The sequence below is a fragment of the Peromyscus eremicus genome, chromosome 19 (genome assembly GCF_949786415.1).
Source record: "Peromyscus eremicus chromosome 19, PerEre_H2_v1, whole genome shotgun sequence".
NCBI classification, from domain to species: Eukaryota; Metazoa; Chordata; class Mammalia; order Rodentia; family Cricetidae; genus Peromyscus; species Peromyscus eremicus.
The window spans coordinates 55,345,626-55,366,759 of NC_081435.1; the positions used below are offsets into that span (position 1 = coordinate 55,345,626).

The following is a 21,134-nucleotide window of genomic DNA, read 5'->3' on the forward strand; positions in this document are numbered from 1 at the left end:
GGCATGCGCCACCAAGCCTGGCCTTAAAACAAACCAATACCTTAAACAAGGCTAAACTTCCTTTAATCCCTACATAACGTTTGGCTTTTGGGGATAGTGGCATTTACCTTTACTCCCAGCACTTGGAAGGCAGAGGTAGGGGGATTTCTGTGATTTCAGGGCCAGCTTTGTCTATATAGTGAGTTCCAGGACAGCCAGAGCTATACAGTGAGACCCTGACTCAAAAAAACAACAAAAAAAACCCAACCAACCAACCAAAGACATAAAAAGTAACATTCATAAAGCAGAGCCTGTTAATAGGTCAGTTTTTATAACAAATGGATTTGCAAACCTCAAAACCCAAAAGATGATAGTGTACTAAAGTGCCCAACTCTCCCGGGTATGAGTCCATCCTATTTCTAGTAGATTATTATTCCTGTATTGAGGTCACAGTTTTTCATTATTGCCTCATTTTCAAAATAAGGCCTACTTACTAAGCTCACCAGGAGACATCCCACTACTGACCTATTTGTAGAGATCTGAGGAGTTTGTGCAGTTAGTTTTTTCCTTAAGGAACTGTATAAGTGTACTTGTTTTAAACTCATGCCTAACTGAAGAAAAGACATCTACAGAGTAACAGGAGTTTCTCCACTTCAGAGAGGGAAGTATGGTGTACACCTCCCATCACATCAGCACTATCTGCCAACTCAGGTTGGGGCCAACTAAAAACCTTAGAAAACGAGCTGGGGGGTGGTGGCGGTCCACTTTAATCCCAACACTCAGGAGGCAGAGGCAGGCAGGATCTCTGAGTTCAAGGCCAGCTTGATCTACAAAGCAAGTTCCAGGACAGCCAGGGATACACAAAGAAACCCTGCTTGGAAAAAGAAAAGAAAAGCAACAACAACCACCACCTGACAGAACGATATTATAGGAGCTGTAGTTTAGAGCACCTGTTGCTCTTGCCGAGGACCCAGGTTCAATTCCCAACACCCTGACTGATGGTGGTTCACTCCATTTCCAGGGGACCGAAGCCCTTCTTGACCACCAGGCATGCAAGTGGTACACAGACGCACATGCAGGCAAATCACCACACACATAAAACAAGTCCTCTTTTAAAAACTAAGAAAAAATGGAGGGGCAGTGGTAGTTCGGGGATCTCTGTTAGTAAGAGGCCAGCCTGGTCTACAGAGTGAGTTCCAGGACAGCCAGGACTATAAACAGAGGAACCCTGTCTTGAAAAACCAAAACAAAAACAATCCCTAAGAAAAAGGGCTATTACTAGACAGAATGAAATTATAGTGGTTTTACAAATGAAGAACCCCAAGTATAGACCCTACAAACTTAGACACAACAAATAGTCACACTTTCAATTTGTTTGCCTAAAAAATTACTCACAGTCACAAAATTAAGTTCTTTCATTACATCATCAATGATTCCTCGACGTCTAAGAGCTTTGATCAGATCTTCTGTGGATAAATGCTGTTGATCAGGTGCCAATTCTTCTCGTATAGTTTCAGCGAGAATTTCTCTTATCCTGCCATGGACATCCATCTGTGGAGAAAACTCACAATTTACAATATTCTAAAGCTGTTAAATAAATACCATTTCTAGAGTTTTCGGCTTCTAAAACTAACGGCCAATGCTAGTAAAAGTAAGCTTTTAAGAGGTGAGACTTCTGAGCAAAATACTAGAAGCAATCTGAACTGGTTGGTTAATCGCTTCTCGGCCTTTTGGCTAAGACCAAGTGTGAACTGGTTGGTTACCAACTAACTACCTTTACGGCTGGTTGCCCACAAATAATTTAACGAAAACCAATCTTTAGAGGGGAAGTAGAGAAACACAAACCTGAGAGGAGGCAGACCCAAAGGCGAGTTATTTCAGCTTTCCGCTGATTCAACTTGCAACTCTAAACTTACTTGTCAGCCTACTCCCTTGCCTATAGGATGGAAAAGTGAGACTGTTTGGAGGATTCGACGAAAGAAGCCAGAGACCCGGCACAAACCCTGGCGCACGGACACACCATAAAGAGGCTTTATTACTTCAGCTTACAGGCAGCAGTGGAGCGCCGCAGGTTCAAACTCGCGCTTCTTTCTCCTGGAAGCCCCGAGTGGGGTAAATGCGTTCGTGGTCGGTCATTTATGATCCTCTTACTGCAGATCGGGGTTCCTGGCTAAGGGTAACCCTGACATCTCGCCTTGGACTACTTCTACCTGAACTGGAGGAAATCGCCAGCGATCGCCTCCGTTGCCCAGCCGTCCCACACCCCGGCTGCAGAGCCCTCAGCACTCCCTGCGCGTCTCCCACCCGGCCGAAGCTCGGGTCCCCACCGAGAGAGCTCGGGGTCCGTCCGCCCGCGCTCCTCACCTTGCTCAGCTGCTGGTGGATGAGCTGCTTGAGCTCCGAGGCTTTCTCCGGAGGCAGCGACATGATGCCGACTTTGGCGCCTCGCGGCCAGCCTCAGACCATGCAACCGCGGAGCCCGTCGTCCCGAGCACGCAGCATCAGTGGCGGGCGGAGCACAAAGCGCCGCGGCGGCGCGGTCGCGTCAGACCCGGCAGGGCGGGAACCCGGCTGCCGCGGCGGCACAACGAACTGTTTTCAAACGGTGCGGACTGACAGACGCCGGGGCTGTCCTCCGAGCTGCCTGATCGGCGCCGTCCGCCCCGCCGCCTCCTCGGGGATTCCCGCCCACACCCCACGCGTGGTTCCCGACGTCCTCGGCCTTCGGTTCCCTTACCTACGCCCCGGGAAGCGCCGCCCGCCGCGCGCTTAAGGCCTCTTTCCGCGCTGTGATCAGGCAGAGCGCCGGGCGCCCAAAGGACCCGAAGGACCCCCGGCGGGTCACGTGATCCACCTGCTGCACTACGGAGGAGACCTCCTCTTCCTGGCCGGTGCTCGTGCTTCTCTCCCGCCCAGGGCAGTCATGTTCGTTCCCTGCGGGGATTCGGCCCCCGACCTAACGAACTTCACACTCCTGATGGTGAGTCTCCACTGGAGTTGGGCGCTGTCGCCATCCCGACCCGGGAAACGCCACCTGGCCTTAGGAGAACGGGGCTCGTGTGTGTCTGCTCCTGGGAAGTTGTCGCTGGGGGCGACCGTCCAAATTAGCACCTTTGTCAGCGCCCTCGAGGCTTGTCTGCTAGCTGTAGCCTTCATTGCCTGTCAGCTGTAATGTTTCTAGATTGCAGTTGTATTGCACATAAGTCGCGCGCGCGCGGAGGGAAAATCCTTAAGTTTTGCCCGTGAAAGTATCTTTTCAGGTAGTTTGGGTCAGTACTGATCTAGGCCACTAACGGGCAGTTGCAGAATTGTCCTACTATAGTCATCGTTTTTGATAAGCATTCTGTTAGGGTGACTGTTAGAAGAGGTGCTTGTCCCCAAAAGTTTACAGTGTAGTTAGAAAGACCTGTACATCAGTAAGAGCAATAAAAAAGAAGACAGAAGTTGGAAGAAGAGACGAGATCATGGACCTGAGGAAGGCTGAGAGTGGATTGAACAAGCCTGTATTCCCAGCACTCCAAGGGTGAGGCTGGAAAATGTCTACAGACCATCCTGAAGGAGACCTTGCCTCAATAAATAGACCAACAAGAACAACAAAAATTGAAGAGAAGGGACTAGAGAAGTGGCTCAGTAATTAGAACCTGTAAGGTTCTTGCAGAGAGTGGAGTTGAGTTACAGGCTCACAATGGCCTATAACTCCGACTCTAAGGTCCCTGACACGCTTTGGGCTTCCTGGAGTACCTGCACTCACATGAGCATGTACCCGCAGACAGACACGTAATTTTAAGATGTTTTTAAATTTTAAAAAGTTGACAGGAGAAACACAAGGGGCCTTTGATGTTTTAGACAAATTGGTGACCAAATAGATGATGGGGTTAGGGGTGCCCTGGAAAATGGATGCCTAAAACAAGAGACTCATGTGCCTAGACTACTGCAAAGGATTGAGAATGACATGTGGAGAGAGTAGTGAGGCCCAGTGACCTAGAAGGGACCAGAGGACAATGTACTGTTTAAAGTAATATAAAATGAGAGAGACAGATATCCCCTATTCATCAGTTATCAAGCAAGTCAGTCATAAGTCGTTCATTTGGGAGTGGCAGCATATAGGTGGTCAGGTGGTTAAGCCAGTTAGTTACTAGTGAAATGGTGAAGAAGAATGCCTTTTGATGGGTGGTCAAATAAATGGGAAAAGAGAAGGTAAGGCAGAGGTTCTCAACCTGTAGGTCAGGACCCCTTTTGGGGGGGTTGAATGGCCCTTTCACAGGGGTCGCATAAGACTATCCGAAAACACAGATATTTACATTACAATTCAGAACAATAGCAAAATTACAGTTACAAAGTAGCAGTGAAAATATTTTAAGGTTAGGAGTCACCACAACAGGAGGAACTATATAAAAGGGGTCGCAGCATTGGGAAGGTTGAGAACCACTAAGATAGAGTGTATGTGTTCGTGTATTCAGAGATAAAGTTCCTACTTAGACTGTAGTGGACAACAATTAGAGAATTTTAGCTTTGTAGAGGCCTGAGAAGTGGCGTGGCAGTCAGGGTACTGTGTGGCATCAAAGGACACTTTTTTTTAAAAGAAAGTACTATGGAATGGTGGTGGCACCATCCTTTAATCCCAGCCCTCAGAAGGCAGAGGAAGGTGGATCTGAGTTCAAGGCCAGCCTGGTCTACAGACTGAGTTCCAGGGCTATCCAGAGAAACCCTATCTCAAAAAACCAAAGAAAATTTTTTAAAAATTAAAAAAAAAAAAAATAGGCTGGAGAGATGCCTCAGTGGTTAAGAGCACTACTTGCCCTTCCAGGGGACCCAGGTTTAATTCCCAGCACCCACGTGGCAGCTCACAACTGTCTGTATTCCAGTTACAAAGGACCTGACTCCCATGGCAAAACACCAATGCTCATAAAATAAAAATAAATAATTTTAAAAAGGAATAAAAATATTGAAGTATGATTACATACCAGTGGGAATAATGCAGGAGTATAATGAAACTGATGATTCTACCCAAAAGTAGCAGAGTCATTGAGAGAATTACAGGAAGTAACCAGGAATCTGGTGGAAAATACCAGTGAGAAGTGGGAAAATAACCAGGGAAGACTGACATCCAAATCAAGGCAGCTGCCGAAAGGATGAAAACAAGAGCCAGTTGGCTGAAGCAGGACCACAGTTGTGTTCCTTCCCTTAAAGGGACACATACATAGACTGTTGTCTGTATTTAAAAACAAAACAAACAGAGCTTCAGAAGATGGCGCAGTGAGAGCTCTTACAGCTCAGGCCTGAGGATCTGGCATCACTGGCACTCATAAAAACTGTGGCCATGTTAGCCTGTAAGCCCAGCACCATGGAGGGCAGAGACGAGAAGGATCTCTGGGCTTTCCTAGACACCAGCTAGCTCTAGATTCAATGAGAGATCCTGTTTCAGGGCACCAAGACAGTAACAGAGCAAGGTGCCCAAACCCAACATTGTCCACTTGCTTTTATGCTTATATATGTAAGCACCTGGGCCCACACACCAGGCAGCTGTACTTACACATGGGTGCATGTGCCACACAAAAGATAGATTTGGTAAATAAAGTTATTTGTATATTACATAATTAGGTATAGTTAGTAAAGGAAAAGAAAGAAAATTCCTGGTTTTAGCAAACAAATAAATAATATTGCTCTTTTGTGAAATATAAAATAAGACAAGTTCAGACAGAAATTTAGCTTTGTATGTGCTGACTTTGCGTGTTTCATAGCCACGTGGTGTGTCCAGTAGATTGGAGTTCAGAAAACTCTTGTGTGGTATGAAAACTCCTGTGTGGTATAGGTAGACATTTGGCACTTTGAAGCCATGGGGGAGTGTGTGTGTGTGTGTGTATAATGTGGGGTAACAATCGCTCCAACCTCTGGAGTAAATAGTGTAACAGCAAACTGAAAGAAGACCCAAGCCCTGGCTGTTTTCCTACCTCACAGCCCTTCCACTTGTTTTGCACAACCTTGAGAATACGGTTGTCAACTGTAGCTCTCCACTGTGCCGTTTTCAGCCATTGTCACCTAAAGTAAGCCTTTCCTTGATCACCCTACTTAAAATAGCACGCACACATACACTGCATTCTCCATAACACTTACTACTCTGTTTTACTGTTTATTCTTCCTTAGTAGAATGGAAACTCTGCAGGAGCAGAAAGTTTTGTTTGTTTGTTTTATTTTGTAAAAGAATCAGTGTGCTGCTGTGTGCCTAAGCATAAGCATATAGTACTTTGGCTATCTAAACTTAAAAGTACTGGTAATTTTGGTGACTCATAGAGCAAATCTTTTTCATTTCAGCCGGCAGTATCCGTTGGAAATGTTGGCCAGCTTGCAATCGATCTGATTATTTCTACACTGAACATGTGTAAGATTGGTTATTTCTATACTGATTGCCTGGTGCCAATGGTTGGAAACAATCCTTATGCAACTGAAGAGGAAGATTCAGACGAACTCAGTATAAATACTGAAGGTATGTCTGTGGCATTTTTTCTATATAGAGTGTTTAGTTATTTCAGATGGAGTCTCACTATATAACACAGGCTTTTCTGGAACTCCTTGCTCTCCTGTGAATAATCATGTCCAGCCTGAGTTCTTTAAAACTAGGAATAGACTCTCAGGAACAAAGTTCAGCGACGATGTATAAAGCGCTATGGTGAAACTCACTAGTCTGCCAACCTAAAACATTAATTAGAGGCTGGAGAGATGGCTCAGTGGTCAGAATACTTGTCAGCAGCAGAATACTTTCTGCTCTTCCAGAGGACGTGAATGTAGTTCCCAGCACCCACACCAGGCTGCTCAGAACTACCTGTAACTCCAGCTCGAGATGATCTGACATCCTCTTCTGGCCACCACGGGGAGTGTGTGTGTGTGTATACAAAACTAAATAAAATTATATAAGGGTGTTTTGTTTTGTTGTTTGGATTCTGTTTGGTTTTGGGTTTTTGTTTGTTTGTTTGTTTGTTTTGTTTTTTGTGGTTTTTTTTTTTTTGAGATAGGGCTCTGTGTAACAGCCTTAGCTGTCCTGGAACTTGCTCTTAGACCAGGCTGACCTTGAATTCACAGAGATCCACCTGCCTCTGCTTCCCAAGTGTTGGGATTAAAAGCATGAACCACCACACCTGGCAAGTTTTTTAACTTACAAATTAAAAAGAAATAGACTATAAACCAGGCTTGGTGGCATACTCCTATACTCCAGCTACATAGTAGGGATGATTGCTTGAGCAGAACTCAAGACTAACCTGGGCGTGTTGTAAGACCTGTCTCAAAACAGAAAAATAAAACAAGACCTAACGAAAGAGCTGAAGGACAGTAGTTGGAAAGGGCGTCGCGCTTAGAGCCTGTGCTTCTATGTGTGTTTTGATCACTCTTCGTTTTGTTCACGGAGGCAGAGTCAAGTAAACCCAGAGTCCAATGATACAGCTAGTCTGGCTAGCCAGCTTGTTCCAGGGATCCCTTGTCTTCACCTTCTGAGAGGTGGAATTACAGGTGAGCCACCACATCCACCATGACTATATAATACATGGTGTAGTAGTCAGGGTTTTCTAGAGCAACAGGACTGATGAAATGAATATAATATTAAAGTGGCTGACTTTATTTTTAAATTTTAATTTTAAAGCCTATATTTTAATTGTTGAAAATATTTAAGTGCAAAAGCTATGGTAACTCAAATATTTATCATGCTAATAATTTCAGCTTAGCAGCTTCTTCACTGTAGCCTGTCCTATTTCCTTTTCTTCTTCTCTTTGTAGTATATGCATTACCTTCAAGGAAGCTAGTGGTGCTTCAGTTAAGATCCATCTTCATTAAGGTTGGTATATTTACTTTTTTAAATTCATTGAAGGGTAGTGACAAAACACAAAGTCAATAAGACATAGAGTCATTTCTCCTGTATTGTTATGTATACTTAGGAAAGGTCTGATTTGACGAAAGTTTCATAATATTTCAGGTGTGTGAATGTCATTTCATTTTTATACTGGAAGGAATTATGCCTTATGAGTTAACACATTTTCAATTTGGGTAGCGTTGCAGAAAAATTTTGGTATATGAATCATTTATTTAAAATGCCCTAGGGGCTGGAGAGATGGCTCAGCAGTTAAGAACACTGGCTACTCTTCCAGAGGTCTTGAGTTCAATTCAAAGCAACCACATGGTGGCTCACAGCCATCTATGAGATCTGGTGCCTTCTGGCCTGCAGGTGTACATGCAGACAGAACACTGTAACACTGTATACATAATAAATAAATAAATCTTTTAAAAAACAAACAAAAAACATGCTGTAACCACCACTGCTCAATTATCCAAAACTATTGTCATCACTCATACTTCAGTTTTACTCTGCCCCCAGCACCCCCATAAACACTTAATAGTCTGTTTTCCAACGGTAATACCAATGATCATCTAACCCAAGTCAAATCACATCTCTTCCTCCATGAAACCCTCAGAGGCTTCTCATCTCTCAAAATGAATTCACAGTCCTTTACCAGGGCCTATGAGACTCTGCCTGGCTGTCTGATAAAGTAGTTTAGTCTCATATATCTATGTATTCTCTGTAGGTACACATAGCAAGAGATTGCCATAAGAACATTGCCCTGCTGGGTGGCGGTGGAGCACGCCTTAGGCCAGCCTGGTCTACAGAGTAAGTTCCAGGACAGCCAGGGCTACACTGAGAAACCCCATCTTGAAAAAGCCCCCCCACCCCCACCTCCCAAAAAAGAACATTGCCATGATTGCAGAGAGTTCTGTTGGCAGTTGATCTGCATATCCAGCCTTCAGCTACACTGGTGCCTATGGTGGTGTTCAGACACTAAATTCACTCCCATCCCAGCCTGTTTCTCTACTTGGAATGCTTTCTTGCCAAAGACTTGCTTCTCTTTAGAGAAGAGGAGATTGCCTACCTTCCCAGACTACATCATGTCTGTTCATCCTATGCTCACTTCAAAAATCCTCATTACCTGCCATATCATATATTTATTACCTCACTGAGGAAGAGTAAATAAGGGTGACATTATGACATTCAGTGACCTACCCAGCTCCTAGGATAGTGCTTTTCACATAGAGAAATGGAGTAAACATTTGTTGATGGGATTATTTATTATCTGTTCCGGAGGTCAGAAACACAGAAAGTTCTTGTTTTTGTTTTTGGAAAACAGAGTCTGCTATGTAGCTAGAGTTAGACTCAGCCTCTCTCACAGATGTGCACTATCATGCCCTGTTAAGAGTTTAGTGAAAGATTGGACAGTGGTGTTACACGACTTTGATCCCAGTACTTGGGAGGCAAAGGCAGGTGGATCTCTGAGTTAAAGGTCACCCTGGTCTACAAAGTGAGTTCCAGGACAGCCAGAACTACACAGTGAGACCCTGTCTTAAACCCCCACCCCCACCCCCAAAAAAAAGAGTTTAGTGGAAAAGTTAACTGTATAATAGTTTTTAATTTTTTTTACCTAAATATATGTGGAGAAGAGTTCAAGTAAAAATTCCTCCAAGTGGCCGGGCGGTGGTGGCGCACGCCTTTAATCCCAGCACTCGGGAGGCAGAGCCAGGCGGATCTCTGTGAGTTCGAGGCCAGCCTGGGCTACCAAGTGAGTTCCAGGAAAGGCGCAAAGCTACACAGAGAAACCTTGTCTCGAAAAACCAAAAAAAAAAAAAAAAAAAAAAAAAAAAAAAAATTCCTCCAAGTGAAGAAATAGAATATTATCAGCCATCCAAGAACAATAGTGATAAGGTAAACCATTATAGAGGTAACTGACTCTCAGAGCAGATGTTTCCTTCTGCCTAGCTTCCTTTCTTTGGTGTTCTGTGTGAGGTTCATCTGTGGCATGGTTGTGTAAGTGCACCATCGCACCACTAATGCTGCGGTTGTTTTTGGTTTTTCCACGGTAGTGCTTTTATATTTGGGGGGCGGGGTTTGTTTTCGTTTTTCCAGTGTTAGAGATTACTCCCAGGATCTTGTGCTTACTAGGCAAGCAGACTTAGTATGTTTCATCCTTAAATGTTCACACAGCTTTGAAAGGACAGATACCCGAAGCTTTGGCTGAGTGGCAGAGTACTTTCGTAGCATGTGTGATGAGGCTCAGGGTTCTATCCTAGTCATGGGGGGAGGAATTTATATTAAAAACAAGGACAGTCTCACAACACCACCATTCTTAACCCTGACAACATTATTAATGATTTGGAAATGTCATCCAATATATTTAGATCTCCCCAATTATTTTCAGAACTCTTTCAGTTCTAGATCCAGTCAAGGCTGGCTTGTTACACGTGGAAGTTACATCCTTATGGTTGATATCCTTAGCTATTGCCCTCCTCTTTCTGTTCTTCTCAGTATTGATGCCCTTGAGGACTCAAAGCCAGGTAGTCATTACTCAGTGTTCATCTGATTATTCCCTTGTGATCATAGTACAGTGAAATTTCTAAAAAGAATACCTCATAGATGACTATGTAGCTGGTTATTAAGTACAGTAGATTAAATAAAGAGAAGGGAAATTTTCCTTAGGAGATTTACATTCTTCACAATTTATGATTATAAAGATAATATTAAATCATTGATCTTTGTCCTTCTTTTTTTTTTTTTTTCTTTTTTTTTTGGTTTTTCGAGACAGGGTTTCTCTATGTAGCTTTGCGCCTCTCCTGGAACTCACTTGGTAGCCCAGGCTGGCCTCGAACTCACAGAGATCCGCCTGGCTCTGCCTCCCGAGTGCTGGGATTAAAGGTGTGCGCCACCACCGCCCGGCCTTGTCTTTCATTTTCAGTTTAAAAGAAGTAAATAGATTTTACAGTACTGATCATTTTGGTGTCAGTAAATCATATCAATCATTATCACAAAAAGTTGATAGGTAGATGGTTGTATATGTTATTTTCGACTGTGAGATCTCAATTTAGTATTTTCTTTTTATCTTAATGGCATACAAAGTATAAATCCAAGTCATTCTGTGAGAAATTGCTGGCCTGGGTGAAAAGCAGCAACTGTGCCAGGATTATCGTTCTTTCCAGCAGCCATTCCTATCACCGTAATGATCTACAACTTCGAAGGTATGTTCTTGCCATTGTTACAGTTTATACTGTGGTCGTTTGTTTATTTCAAATTTAAAGTCCAGGTCTGTCCTTTCCTAGCTGGAATTGAGAAAGAAGAAGGTAAATGAAAGGTAAGAAAAGAAGAGTTCCTTTAGCTCCTGAGGCTAGCACAGCTAGGTATAAGGAAGATTACTTTTTATGGCACAAGATCAAACCAAGGTCTTCATAGCAAGCACTCTGTCACTGGGTGAACTATACTTCCAGCCCCGAAATTAACTAGAAACATTTGAAAGAATGGATGAACATTATTTTCTATATGCAACCATTTATATTTGTAGAAATCTTTTTAGTACCCTAGTATGCCAGTAAATTCATGTGTTTCTATGGTTACGGAGGTATACACATGCTGTGGATCAAATCCAGGTTGTATAGGTATGGTGTGTATATAGAGAGAGTGTGAGTGTCTGTGTGTGTGTTGTGATTGTGCTAGAGATCATACCCAGGGCCTTGCACACACCAGGCAAACACTCTACCCCCTGAACAACATCCCCAGCCCTTAGAGTGAGTTCTTAGTTATAAATAAGACAAAATTTACCAGAAATGGAAGTAGAAGTTTTTATACTTTATCACAAACTTTATAAAGTAGTATATGGACTGCTCTTATTATTATTCTAAGATCTGACTGTTTGTTTGTTTGTGTTTTGAGACTGGGTTTCTCTGGTATTTGTAATTTTTTAAAAGCATAATAATATGATTTTTCTAGTACTCCTTTCCGGTACCTGCTTACACCTTCTATGCAAAAGAGTGTTCAAAATAAAATAAAGAGCCTTAACTGGCTAGAAATGGAAAAAAGTTCATGCATTCCTGAAATGAGTGATTCTGAATTTTGCATCCGCATTCCTGGAGGTGGAATCACAAAGACACTCTATGATGAAAGGTAAGTTTGTCTGTCTGTTTCTCACTGTCTGTTTAACAATCTATGTAGTGCAGTTGTGTTCTCTTTTACTCTAGCCCCACGCTGGAACACCAGTGTGGTGTTGGTTGTTTTTGTTCTCACCGTGGAGAGGCTGGAAGCCGGAGTTACTAGATTCTGGTTCTTTTAGACAGCTGGTTTGTGTGTGTGTGTGTGTGTGTGTGTGTGTGTGTGTGTGTGTGTGTGTGTGTGTGTGCGCGCGCATGAGCAGAGAAAAGCAACTGAGAGTTCTCTCCATGTACAGCCATGCTCTGACTTGATTAGGGTCCCCTTTTATGACCTCTATGAACCTCAGTTATCCAGTAAAGATCCTTTCTCCAGATCCAGTCATAGCATGAAGAGTTGTGGGAAGGAGCAATTCAGTCCATAACATCTGCTCACAGAGTCCCTTAGCTGACTGTCCTGTGTGCTTCATGCTGGCCAGCTCCACTCTCCGCACGCAGAATCACACAGGTTACCAACAGTCCCTGGGAAATCATCCCCAGGCATTGCCTCCAACCCTTGATTCCTGCTCCAGAACAGGCCATCTCACCGACTCCTTCGTGGTCCTCCACCCATCTGTCCACTGCACTAAACTATTGGCGGAGGAACCGTTCCTGGAGGGCCTTCCACTCCTTCCACTTTCCTTCTCCCTTCCTTGTCCTCACTGCAAGTCACATGGAAGCCCATCTCAGATTTACTCTCCTTTTATTCAAAACAAAACAAAACAAACGGAAATTTGACCAAATACATAAAATAGCTGCTTTTTTTTTGTTGTTTTTTGTTTTTCAAGACAGGGTTTCTCTGGTGGTTTTGCGCCTTTCCTGGAACTCACTTGGTAGCCCAGGCTGGCCTCAAACTCACAGAGATCCACCTGGCTCCAGAGTGCTGGGATTAAAGGCGTGCGCCACCACTGCCCGGCTAAAATAGCTACTTTTTAAACTAATGCCCAACAGGCAACAATTAACTGTGATCTCCAAAGCCCTGTAGTTGCCCTGGCTTTCTGTTGGCAGGTACCATCCAGACTGAAGGGACAGCACAGTCTAGCAGTCTGTACAGTTAACGGGATGGAAGATGAGACAGAAAAGCTAGGATGACTAGAAATGCAAGCAAAAAACCGGAAGTAGATTTGTGGCTCTAGGGGTCGGCTCAGGCCTCTTGAGTTCTCAGCCACATGTGCAGGGTGAGACTTCATAAGGCCAGGCTTCTTGGTTGGTCAGTCTGTCTCTCAATCTCCATCTCTCTTTCTCTGCTGTTTTTTGTTTGTTTTATTTTGCTTCTGAGTAGGATCTCACATGGCCTAGGCTCAGCAGCCTTCCTACCTTGGTTTCCCTAGTGCTAGGACTGCAGCTGTGTGCCTCCGTGCCCATTGAGGTGGGTCTCCCTAGTGCTAGGACTGAGCTGTGTGCCTCCGTGCCCATTGAGGTGGGTCTCCCTAGTGCTAGGACTGAGCTGTGTGCCTCCGTGCCCATTGAGGTGGGTCTCCCTAGTGCTAGGACTGAGCTGTGTGCCTTTTTGAGGAAGGCTCTTAACCCTACTCTTTCAGATGGGGAACATTAGAACAGAAGTAACTTACCCAACACATCTGCTGAGTGAGACAGCTAGAGTTCAGTCCTACTATTCTGTTCCTGTCCTGTGATTTATAAATAAGATGGAGACAGTTTAAAAAAAAATCTCTAAGCTGGGCAGTGGTGGTGCACAACTTTAATCCCAGCACTCAGGAGGCAGAGACAGGCGGATCTCCGAGTCAAGGTCAGGGTGGTCTGTAGAGTGAGTTCCAGGACGGCCAGGGCTGCACAGAGAAACTTAGTCTCAAAAAGAAGAAAGTATCTGTAAGAAGGAGTAATGCTCTTTACTATTCCACAGTCTTCCAGTTTTCCTTCAACTGCTCTAGATTATTAAGAGTAAAGCCAAGGTTGGTGTTTCACACTGTAATCCCAGCACGTGGGAGGTGGAGTCAGGAGGATCAGGAATTCAAAGTCAGCTTCTGCTGTGTAGCAAGTTTAAGGCCAGTCCTTGCCAGACAAGAGCCTGTCTTTGTTGTTTGGTTGTCTGGCTGTCTTGCAACTTGATTTGTAGACCAGGCTAGCCTTGAACTCAAAAAGATCCACCTGCCTATGTTTCCCAAGTACTGGAATTAAAGGCATGTGCTGCCACCACCCGGCTAAGGCCCTTTCTTAAACACAACTTGAGTGTTATTTTATTCAGTCTCTTTGCCTCTGAAAACCACTCCTTTTGGTTTTTGAGACAGTGTTTCTCTGTAGCTTTGGAGCCTGTCCTGGAACTCTTTTCTGTAGACCAGGCTGGCTTCGAACTCACATAAATCCACCTGCTTCTGCCTCCCAAGCGCTGAGATTAAAGGCGTGCGTAAGGCATGCATCAGCATTGCCTGGCCTGAAAACCACTTAAAGTAGGCTTTTGAAGTAGATCAGAACATGTCTCATGTATTAATAGCTAAGAATAGAAAGGCTAGTTTTTCCTGAGGATGAGAATGAGGCACACACTTGCATATTCCCTGGGCTCCTTTGAAGCAGAATATATGTGGGACAATGAGAGGTAAAATAATCTTTCTTACAATGTGATGTCTTTTCTTTCTCTAACATGAGGCAAGTTAACTTACCTGTAAAGATTCACACACTGCAATAAGCATCTTGTATCAGGAGAAAACATTGAATTGTTCTTTTTTTCTTTTTTTTTTTTTTTTTTTTTACTTGTAGCTGCTCTAAAGAAATCCAAATGGCAGTTCTGTTGAAATTTGTTTCAGAAGGGGACAACATCCCAGATGCAATCAGTCTTGTGGAGTATCTTAACGAATGGCTTCAGATAGTCAAACCGTCTGTAAGTCCCTGATCTGATTCATTAACTTGCATTTTATGTGTAAGTAGACTAAAGAGGTGAAAGTTTGTTCAGTAAATACACATCTTTACATAAAATGTAGTTTGAGCCAAACTTGAAAATAAGTGAGGACAGTTAACTGATCTGTTATCTCATTGTTTAAGGCAGATTTCCAAACAGGAAAGTCCTAAATTCCTCAATGTGCTCACTATTCATGTCATAGTATTTGTGACAACTTTTGTGTGTGTGTGGTTTTATTTGTTTGTTTGGTTTAGTTTTTGAGACAGGATCTCTCTATGTAGCTCTGGCGGTTCTGAAGCTTATTATGTAGACCAGGCTGGCCTTGAACTCAGAGAGATCCACCTGCTTTTGTCTCCCAGTGCTGGATTAAAGGCATGTGCCCTCATGTCCTGCCCCAGACAGCTTCTTATAATAATAAACCAGAACTCTGTGCAGTTTAGTGCTTTAGGAAAGTAAAGTGTTGCTGTGGCCATGTGAGCAGTACCATGACTTAAGTAAGCTATAATTAACGTATTCTTCCCTCTTAGGAAATGAATGTACTCTCTTAGTCAGAATTTCTACTGCTGCACCAAAAGACCTTGACCAAAATGCAAGTTGGGGAGGAAAGGCCTTATTAGGCTTACACTTCACCATTACTGTTCATCACTGAAGAAAGTCAGGACAGGAACTCAAATAGGGCAGGGTCCTAGAGGTAGAAGCTGTTGCAGAGGCCATGGAGAGGAGCTGCTTTACTGGTTTGCTCACATTTGCCCAGTCTGCTTTCTTATAGAACCCAGGGCCACCAGCCCAGGGATGGCACCACCCACCATGGGCTCCCCCTCTCCACATTGATCACTAATTGAGAAGATGCCTTACATCTGGATCTCATGGAGGCATTTCTTCAACTGAGGCTCCTTCCTCTCTGATGACTAACTTGTGTCAAGTTGACAACAATATTAGGCAGTACATATACCCAGAGAAATGAGCCTTTAGGCCTAACAAAGCACCACAGGCCAAGCACCATGTTGCACACCTTTAATTCCAGCACTGGGGAAGCAGGGACAGACAGATTAAGTTCAAGGCCAGCCTGTCTACATAGAGAGTTCAAGGACAGCCAGAGCTACATGGTGAGACCTTACTGCTGTCTGGGGTGGCCAGCCTCCAGGCAGCACAGGGCTCAAAGGGAAGCCATGGCGTCGACAGAACTATGACTTTCTATCTGAGGAGGTTAGGGAAAAAGACACTCACACACTCTCATGATGGTTTCCTTTATTCTTTTGCATTCTCTATTCTTTATTTTCCTGGTGATTTCCTTCTCTCATTTCTGATATTTTTCTTCTAGCCCATTTTAACTCTTTTAACTCTCTCTGTTTTTTCCCTTACAGCTTATATACCCCAGCAAAATCTTTCAGGCAATATAGGAATTATAATGTGGATATATTCTGTTTTTTCAAGTGAATGATTACAGTGAATACAAAACAAACAGTAAAAAACAGTGTGTTTTCCAAATCTCTTACATGATTAAACATTTTACACATTACAGGTGGAAAACAAATTATCCCAAGAACCCACATACATTATACCCAAGCAGCTTGTTAAAGATTAACCATTTAGGCATACAAGGTATTTTTCTCAGTCAGGTCTTTTATTGGCAGGCTGTACTTTGCAGTTACAGAGAAAGGGCCAATTACTTTATTACTTATCTTGAAAGGTAATCTTATAAGGAATCTTGAAGGAATCCCAAACCTAAACTTTTACATATGAAAAAGAATCAGTCAGCTCTACTTTAAATCTTTGGGGTACATACCCACTCATCAATAGTTTCTTATATCAGGAGATTGAGGGCAGAAATGGACACAAGGAATTAGTCATCAACCAATCCTAGCAAGAAAAGTGCATCAGCTAGTAATAATTGGGCTGTTTTGTATTTTCAACCCTGGCCTAATGAATCAGACAGCTCAGCTATGTGTCCTTGTGAACTCTAAGATTGTTTTCTGTGGTTATTTATCTTTCAACTATTATCAAAACATCTGATCTAACCTGAAGTTATTTTAAGGCTTTGTTTCAGCTAATGATGCACAACAAAATCTATGACTGCATCTTTCAGCATTAAGAGAATTAGAGCCAGCCTGACTCCTGGGGACTTAATTGTTTTCCTTAATCATTAACCTGAACTGCAATCTATGCAGCTCCTTAGGTAAAACTCATAGGCCCTAGTTGTATAACATTTCCTTACACTTGCTTTTATTCATCAAAACTCTGTATAAGCTACCATTATTATTATCAATTAGATAGTACAGCTTAGGGAGGAATCATCTTCATAACAATCCACAGTTAAAAATGCCCAGCAGAATGGGATGTTTCCATGAGATAAACACACTACATTACAGGCACTGGGGATCTCCCCATACCTGTTCACACCACACCAGATACCAGAGAAAGATGCTAGCAGCAAACATGTGAAGGCCCAGCAGAAGCAAAAGACACTCTGGGGTCTGTTGTCTCAGGGTCTTGCCTGTCCGAGAATGATCCATCAGAGCTTCCTCCTGGTGGGCTGACACCTTAAACTTCAATTGTCACCTGCTGCTCCTCTGAGATGGCCACCAGCAAGACCTTGTTTCAACCCTCCCCCTGCAAACCTGCAAGTCATCTTGTTTTGTTTTGTTTTTTAAGCAGCAACCCCCCTCCCCTTTTTTAATAGACATGTGTAGCCCAGGCTGGCCTCAAACTCACTGTATAACTATGGCTGCCTCCACTTTCCCAGTACTGGCACTGCAGGAGTACACCACCATGCCCACCCCATGTTCCTTTTGAATTTGATTTACTTAATACACTTTATTATCTGTAGCTGGTCTGGCATATATTTGAGATGAAACTTAGAAACATTGTTTTATATAAAGACATAGAAAACTTACTGCTTTAATTTTCCTAACAATAAAGACTAGCTGCAAGTGTCAGGACCAAAAGAGAGATTTGAGTGTTAAGATTAGAGATGAAAGTATCTTTTATTCTTTTACAGAGTAACAACCCCAGAGCATCTGCCTTGCCATGGAAGGTCCCCAGCTCTTGGCGGCTCCTCTTCGGCAGTGGACTTCCTCCTGCACTGTTTTGATCTGTTTTCAGCCTTCTCCCTCATCCCCAAGAGATCACAGGATGAACTGTTGAGTATATGCTGTATAGAAATTTGTGCTGCCTGAGGGTATGTTAGAAATGCTTTTCACAGAAAAACCTCAAAGAAAAGAGGTTTTAGAAGTTACTGTGCTTGTTATATAGAGTAAATGTAAATTTTGTACAATAAAATTTTATTTCCTAAGCAGTTTATCTGAAAGTTTCCCTTTTGAAATCACTACTTTGCTATCTATCTGTTTATACTGTACTAAGTCATCACAAGCCTAGTGGAATGGAGCCATGAGTTTATTTTACACAGAGCCTTGAACAGGCTGCAGTCCAGCTGGTATCAGAGCTGCTTTTCTGGAGGATATTCTAATAACTATTACAGTGATGTAAAGGCCGCTGCTTGTTAAACTGAGCAGTCCTTTTTTTTTTTTTTTTTTTTTTGATCCAATTCCTCTGTGTAGCCGTCACTGTCCTGGAACTAATTCTGTGGACCAGACTGGCCTCAAACTCAGATCTGCCTGCCTCTACCTCCCTGCTGGGATTAAAAGCCTGTCACCACCACCTGGCCAAACCAAGCAATTCTTAAGAAAATTTAGGGGTTGTATGCAGTGAACATCAGGACTTGCAGTTTCATATAATAAACACTAATGGGCATAAGAAGTTAGTCTGGTCCTGATAGAACAGTAGTAGATGACTTCACTATCTTGTTAATCTTTCCGTGTTATCATTCAAACAAAATCAATGAAGAAACTTCAAGTGTAGCTGTATCATAGACCAAATGGACTTCCATTTAACAGAAGGAAGGGAGTACACCTCTTGTCGGCAGCCTCTGAGACCTCTAACAGTGATTGTATTCCATGCCACAGAGCAAGTCTTAACAAATATAAAAGACTTGAAATAATTTATTTTATGAGCTCTTAGTGTGAAAAAATTAGTTATCGGACCAGGCGATGGTGGCGCACGCCTTTAATCCCAGCACTCGGGAGACAGAGCCAGGCAGATCTCTGTGAGATCTGGGCTACAGAGCGAGATCCAGGAAAGGCACAAAGCTACACAGAGAAACCCTGTCTTGAAAAAAAAAAGAGAAAAAGAAAAGAAAAAACTAGTTATTAAGTCCAGCAAGATGAGTAAAGGTGCTTGCTGCCAAGCCTGACAAAAAGCAGCTCCCTCTGCTCCCTCTGCTTGCCTAGGAAGCACAGCAGATCAGCCGTGCCTTTCTTGGCAGCCGTCTTTCACATGTAGTGGCCACAGTAAGTGTATTAGGGACAATTTGGAACTCAGAGCAGCTCAGCCCAGATGTGCACAGAGTGACTAACTGAACAGAATCCATGTCATTCAGAGCCATGGCCTAAGAAGAGGCTTTTCAAGTGGCCTGTGTGAGGTCAGGAATAAGAACTGAGTTCTGGCCTGCCTTTTTTTTTTTTTTTTTTTTTTAAGATTTATTTATTATGTATACAGTGTTTTATCTGCATGCACTCCTGCCCGCCAGAAGAGGGCACCAGATCTCATTACAGGTGGTTGTGAGCCACCATGTGGTTGCTGGGAATTGAACTCAGGACCTCTGGAAGAGCAGTCAGTGCTCTTAACCTCTGAGCCATCTCTCCAGCCCCTGGCCTGCCTTCTTAAACCAGGCACATGATGACTGTTTCAGTCCTGGTAGGTACCCAGTAGACTAAGACAAGTTCAGAGGGCATAGGTGTTTGTCCAAAGCTTACAGCCAAACTTTACCCCAGCAGTGCAGAATTGCATTTCAGTCTTAGGAGAAACATTTAGAGGTCATTGATATCACTGATGGTTCAGTGGTTAAGAGCCCTGGCTGCTCTTCCAGAGGACCTGGGTTCAGTTTCCAGTTCCCACAAGGTACAGCTGTCTAACTCCATTCCAGGTGATCTGACATCCTCACACAGACATAGGCAAAACACCAATGCACATAAAATAAAAATAAATACATTTAAAAAGAATAAAGTCGGGCTGGAGATATGGCTCAGCGGTTAAGGGCACTGGCTCCTCTTCCAAAGGTCCTGAGTTCAATTCCAGCAACCACATGGTGGCTCACAGTCATCTGTAATGAGATCTGGCACCCTCTTCTGGCCAGCAGGCATACATGCAGACAGAACACTATACATAATAAATAAATAAATCCTTAAAAAAATAGAAATAAAAAAATAAATGTCACGAATTTCAACAAACCTTCTAGCCGTCTCTAAAATTTACTTGGGATTTGAACCTACATTTTCCTTGGTGTGCTCTGAGAGGAGAAGTGAAGATTGAACTGGCAGGAGCAAACAGGCATGGTGACACAAGCCTGTAACACCAGCACTTGGGAAGTGGACACAGGAGGATCAGGAGTTCAAGGTGAGCTTCAGCCACAAAGAGAGTTTGAGACCAATCTGAGCTATATGAGATGCTGTGGAAGAAAATACCAACAGAACTTCAACCAACAAAACCCCACTGAAGTCTTGAAGGTAGAATTGAGTTAGATTCAGCTCAGGTTCCTCAAACCCCAGGGAATCTTATATCCTCTTCTGGCCTTGTTTTCTTCTTCCTTGAGACAGGATCACTATGTAGTCCTGGCTAGCTGGAAACTTGCTGTGTAGAGCAGGCTAGCCATGAACTCGGAGATCTGTCTGCTTCTGACTTCCTGAGTGCTAGAATTAGAAGTATGTACCACTATACTCCTCCCCCAAATACTGAACTACATAAGCAATAAACATACTCTCGATATAAAAAACTCAAAAGGATATAAATGTTAAACGCTCACTAGCCACCCTTCCTGTCATTTACCCCCATGCAAAGTGACACGCTTCCAGTTTGCTGTGAGCTGGATTTATAAGTGAGTCTCCCCAACATGGGTGCTTGTAATCGGACATTTCTCTCCTACTTGCCTGTTCCCAAATACCCGGCAGACCCTTCCCAAATAATTGACTTGGAGGCTTAATACTACTTATAAATGCTCAGGGGATAGCTCAGGCTTGTTGCCAGCTAACTCTTACACTTAACCCATATTTCTATTTATGCTTTGCCGTGTGGCTCATGGCTTGTGACTTCATTTTCTACAGGTCCTTCTTGCTCGGTGGCTAGCTTGGGCTCCTACCCCTCACTCTCTTGACTCTACTCTTTTTCCTCCCATCATTTTCTCTGCCTCTCCGTATCAAGTTGTCTCACCCAATCTCTTCTTGACCTGCTATCAGCCAATCAGTTTTTTTTTTTTTTTTTTTTTTTTTTT

The 21,134-nt window shown here is 43.3% G+C and overlaps 2 protein-coding genes across 7 annotated transcripts in view; one reads left to right on the forward strand and one right to left on the reverse strand.

Moving 5' to 3' along the window:
* Cep76 (centrosomal protein 76) overlaps positions 1-8,926 on the reverse strand; it is a 40,516-nt gene extending 31,590 nt beyond the window's left edge. The window contains exons 1-2 of one of the 6 annotated variants that reach the window (XM_059246810.1): positions 2,344-2,757; positions 1,375-1,530 (exon numbers count right to left, since the gene is read on the reverse strand). In XM_059246810.1, the coding sequence (XP_059102793.1) occupies positions 1,375-1,530; positions 2,344-2,406 (219 nt within the window). In that variant the 5' untranslated portion in view covers positions 2,407-2,757. Of the gene's footprint in view, positions 1-331; positions 380-1,374; positions 1,531-1,824; positions 1,954-2,343; positions 2,761-8,888 lie in introns of those variants that run through there. The other 5 variants (XM_059246812.1, XM_059246809.1, XM_059246811.1 and 2 more) reach the window with 5 other exon arrangements.
* Positions 2,528-18,107, forward strand: Psmg2 (proteasome assembly chaperone 2). Its single transcript, XM_059246816.1, has 7 exons — positions 2,528-2,959; positions 6,292-6,463; positions 7,743-7,801; positions 10,904-11,022; positions 11,768-11,941; positions 14,674-14,794; positions 17,811-18,107. Exons 1-7 carry the CDS (start codon positions 2,903-2,905, stop codon positions 17,901-17,903), a joined length of 795 nt encoding a protein of 264 aa, XP_059102799.1. The 5' UTR covers positions 2,528-2,902; the 3' UTR covers positions 17,904-18,107.
* The last annotated feature ends 3,027 nt before the right edge of the window (positions 18,108-21,134 follow it).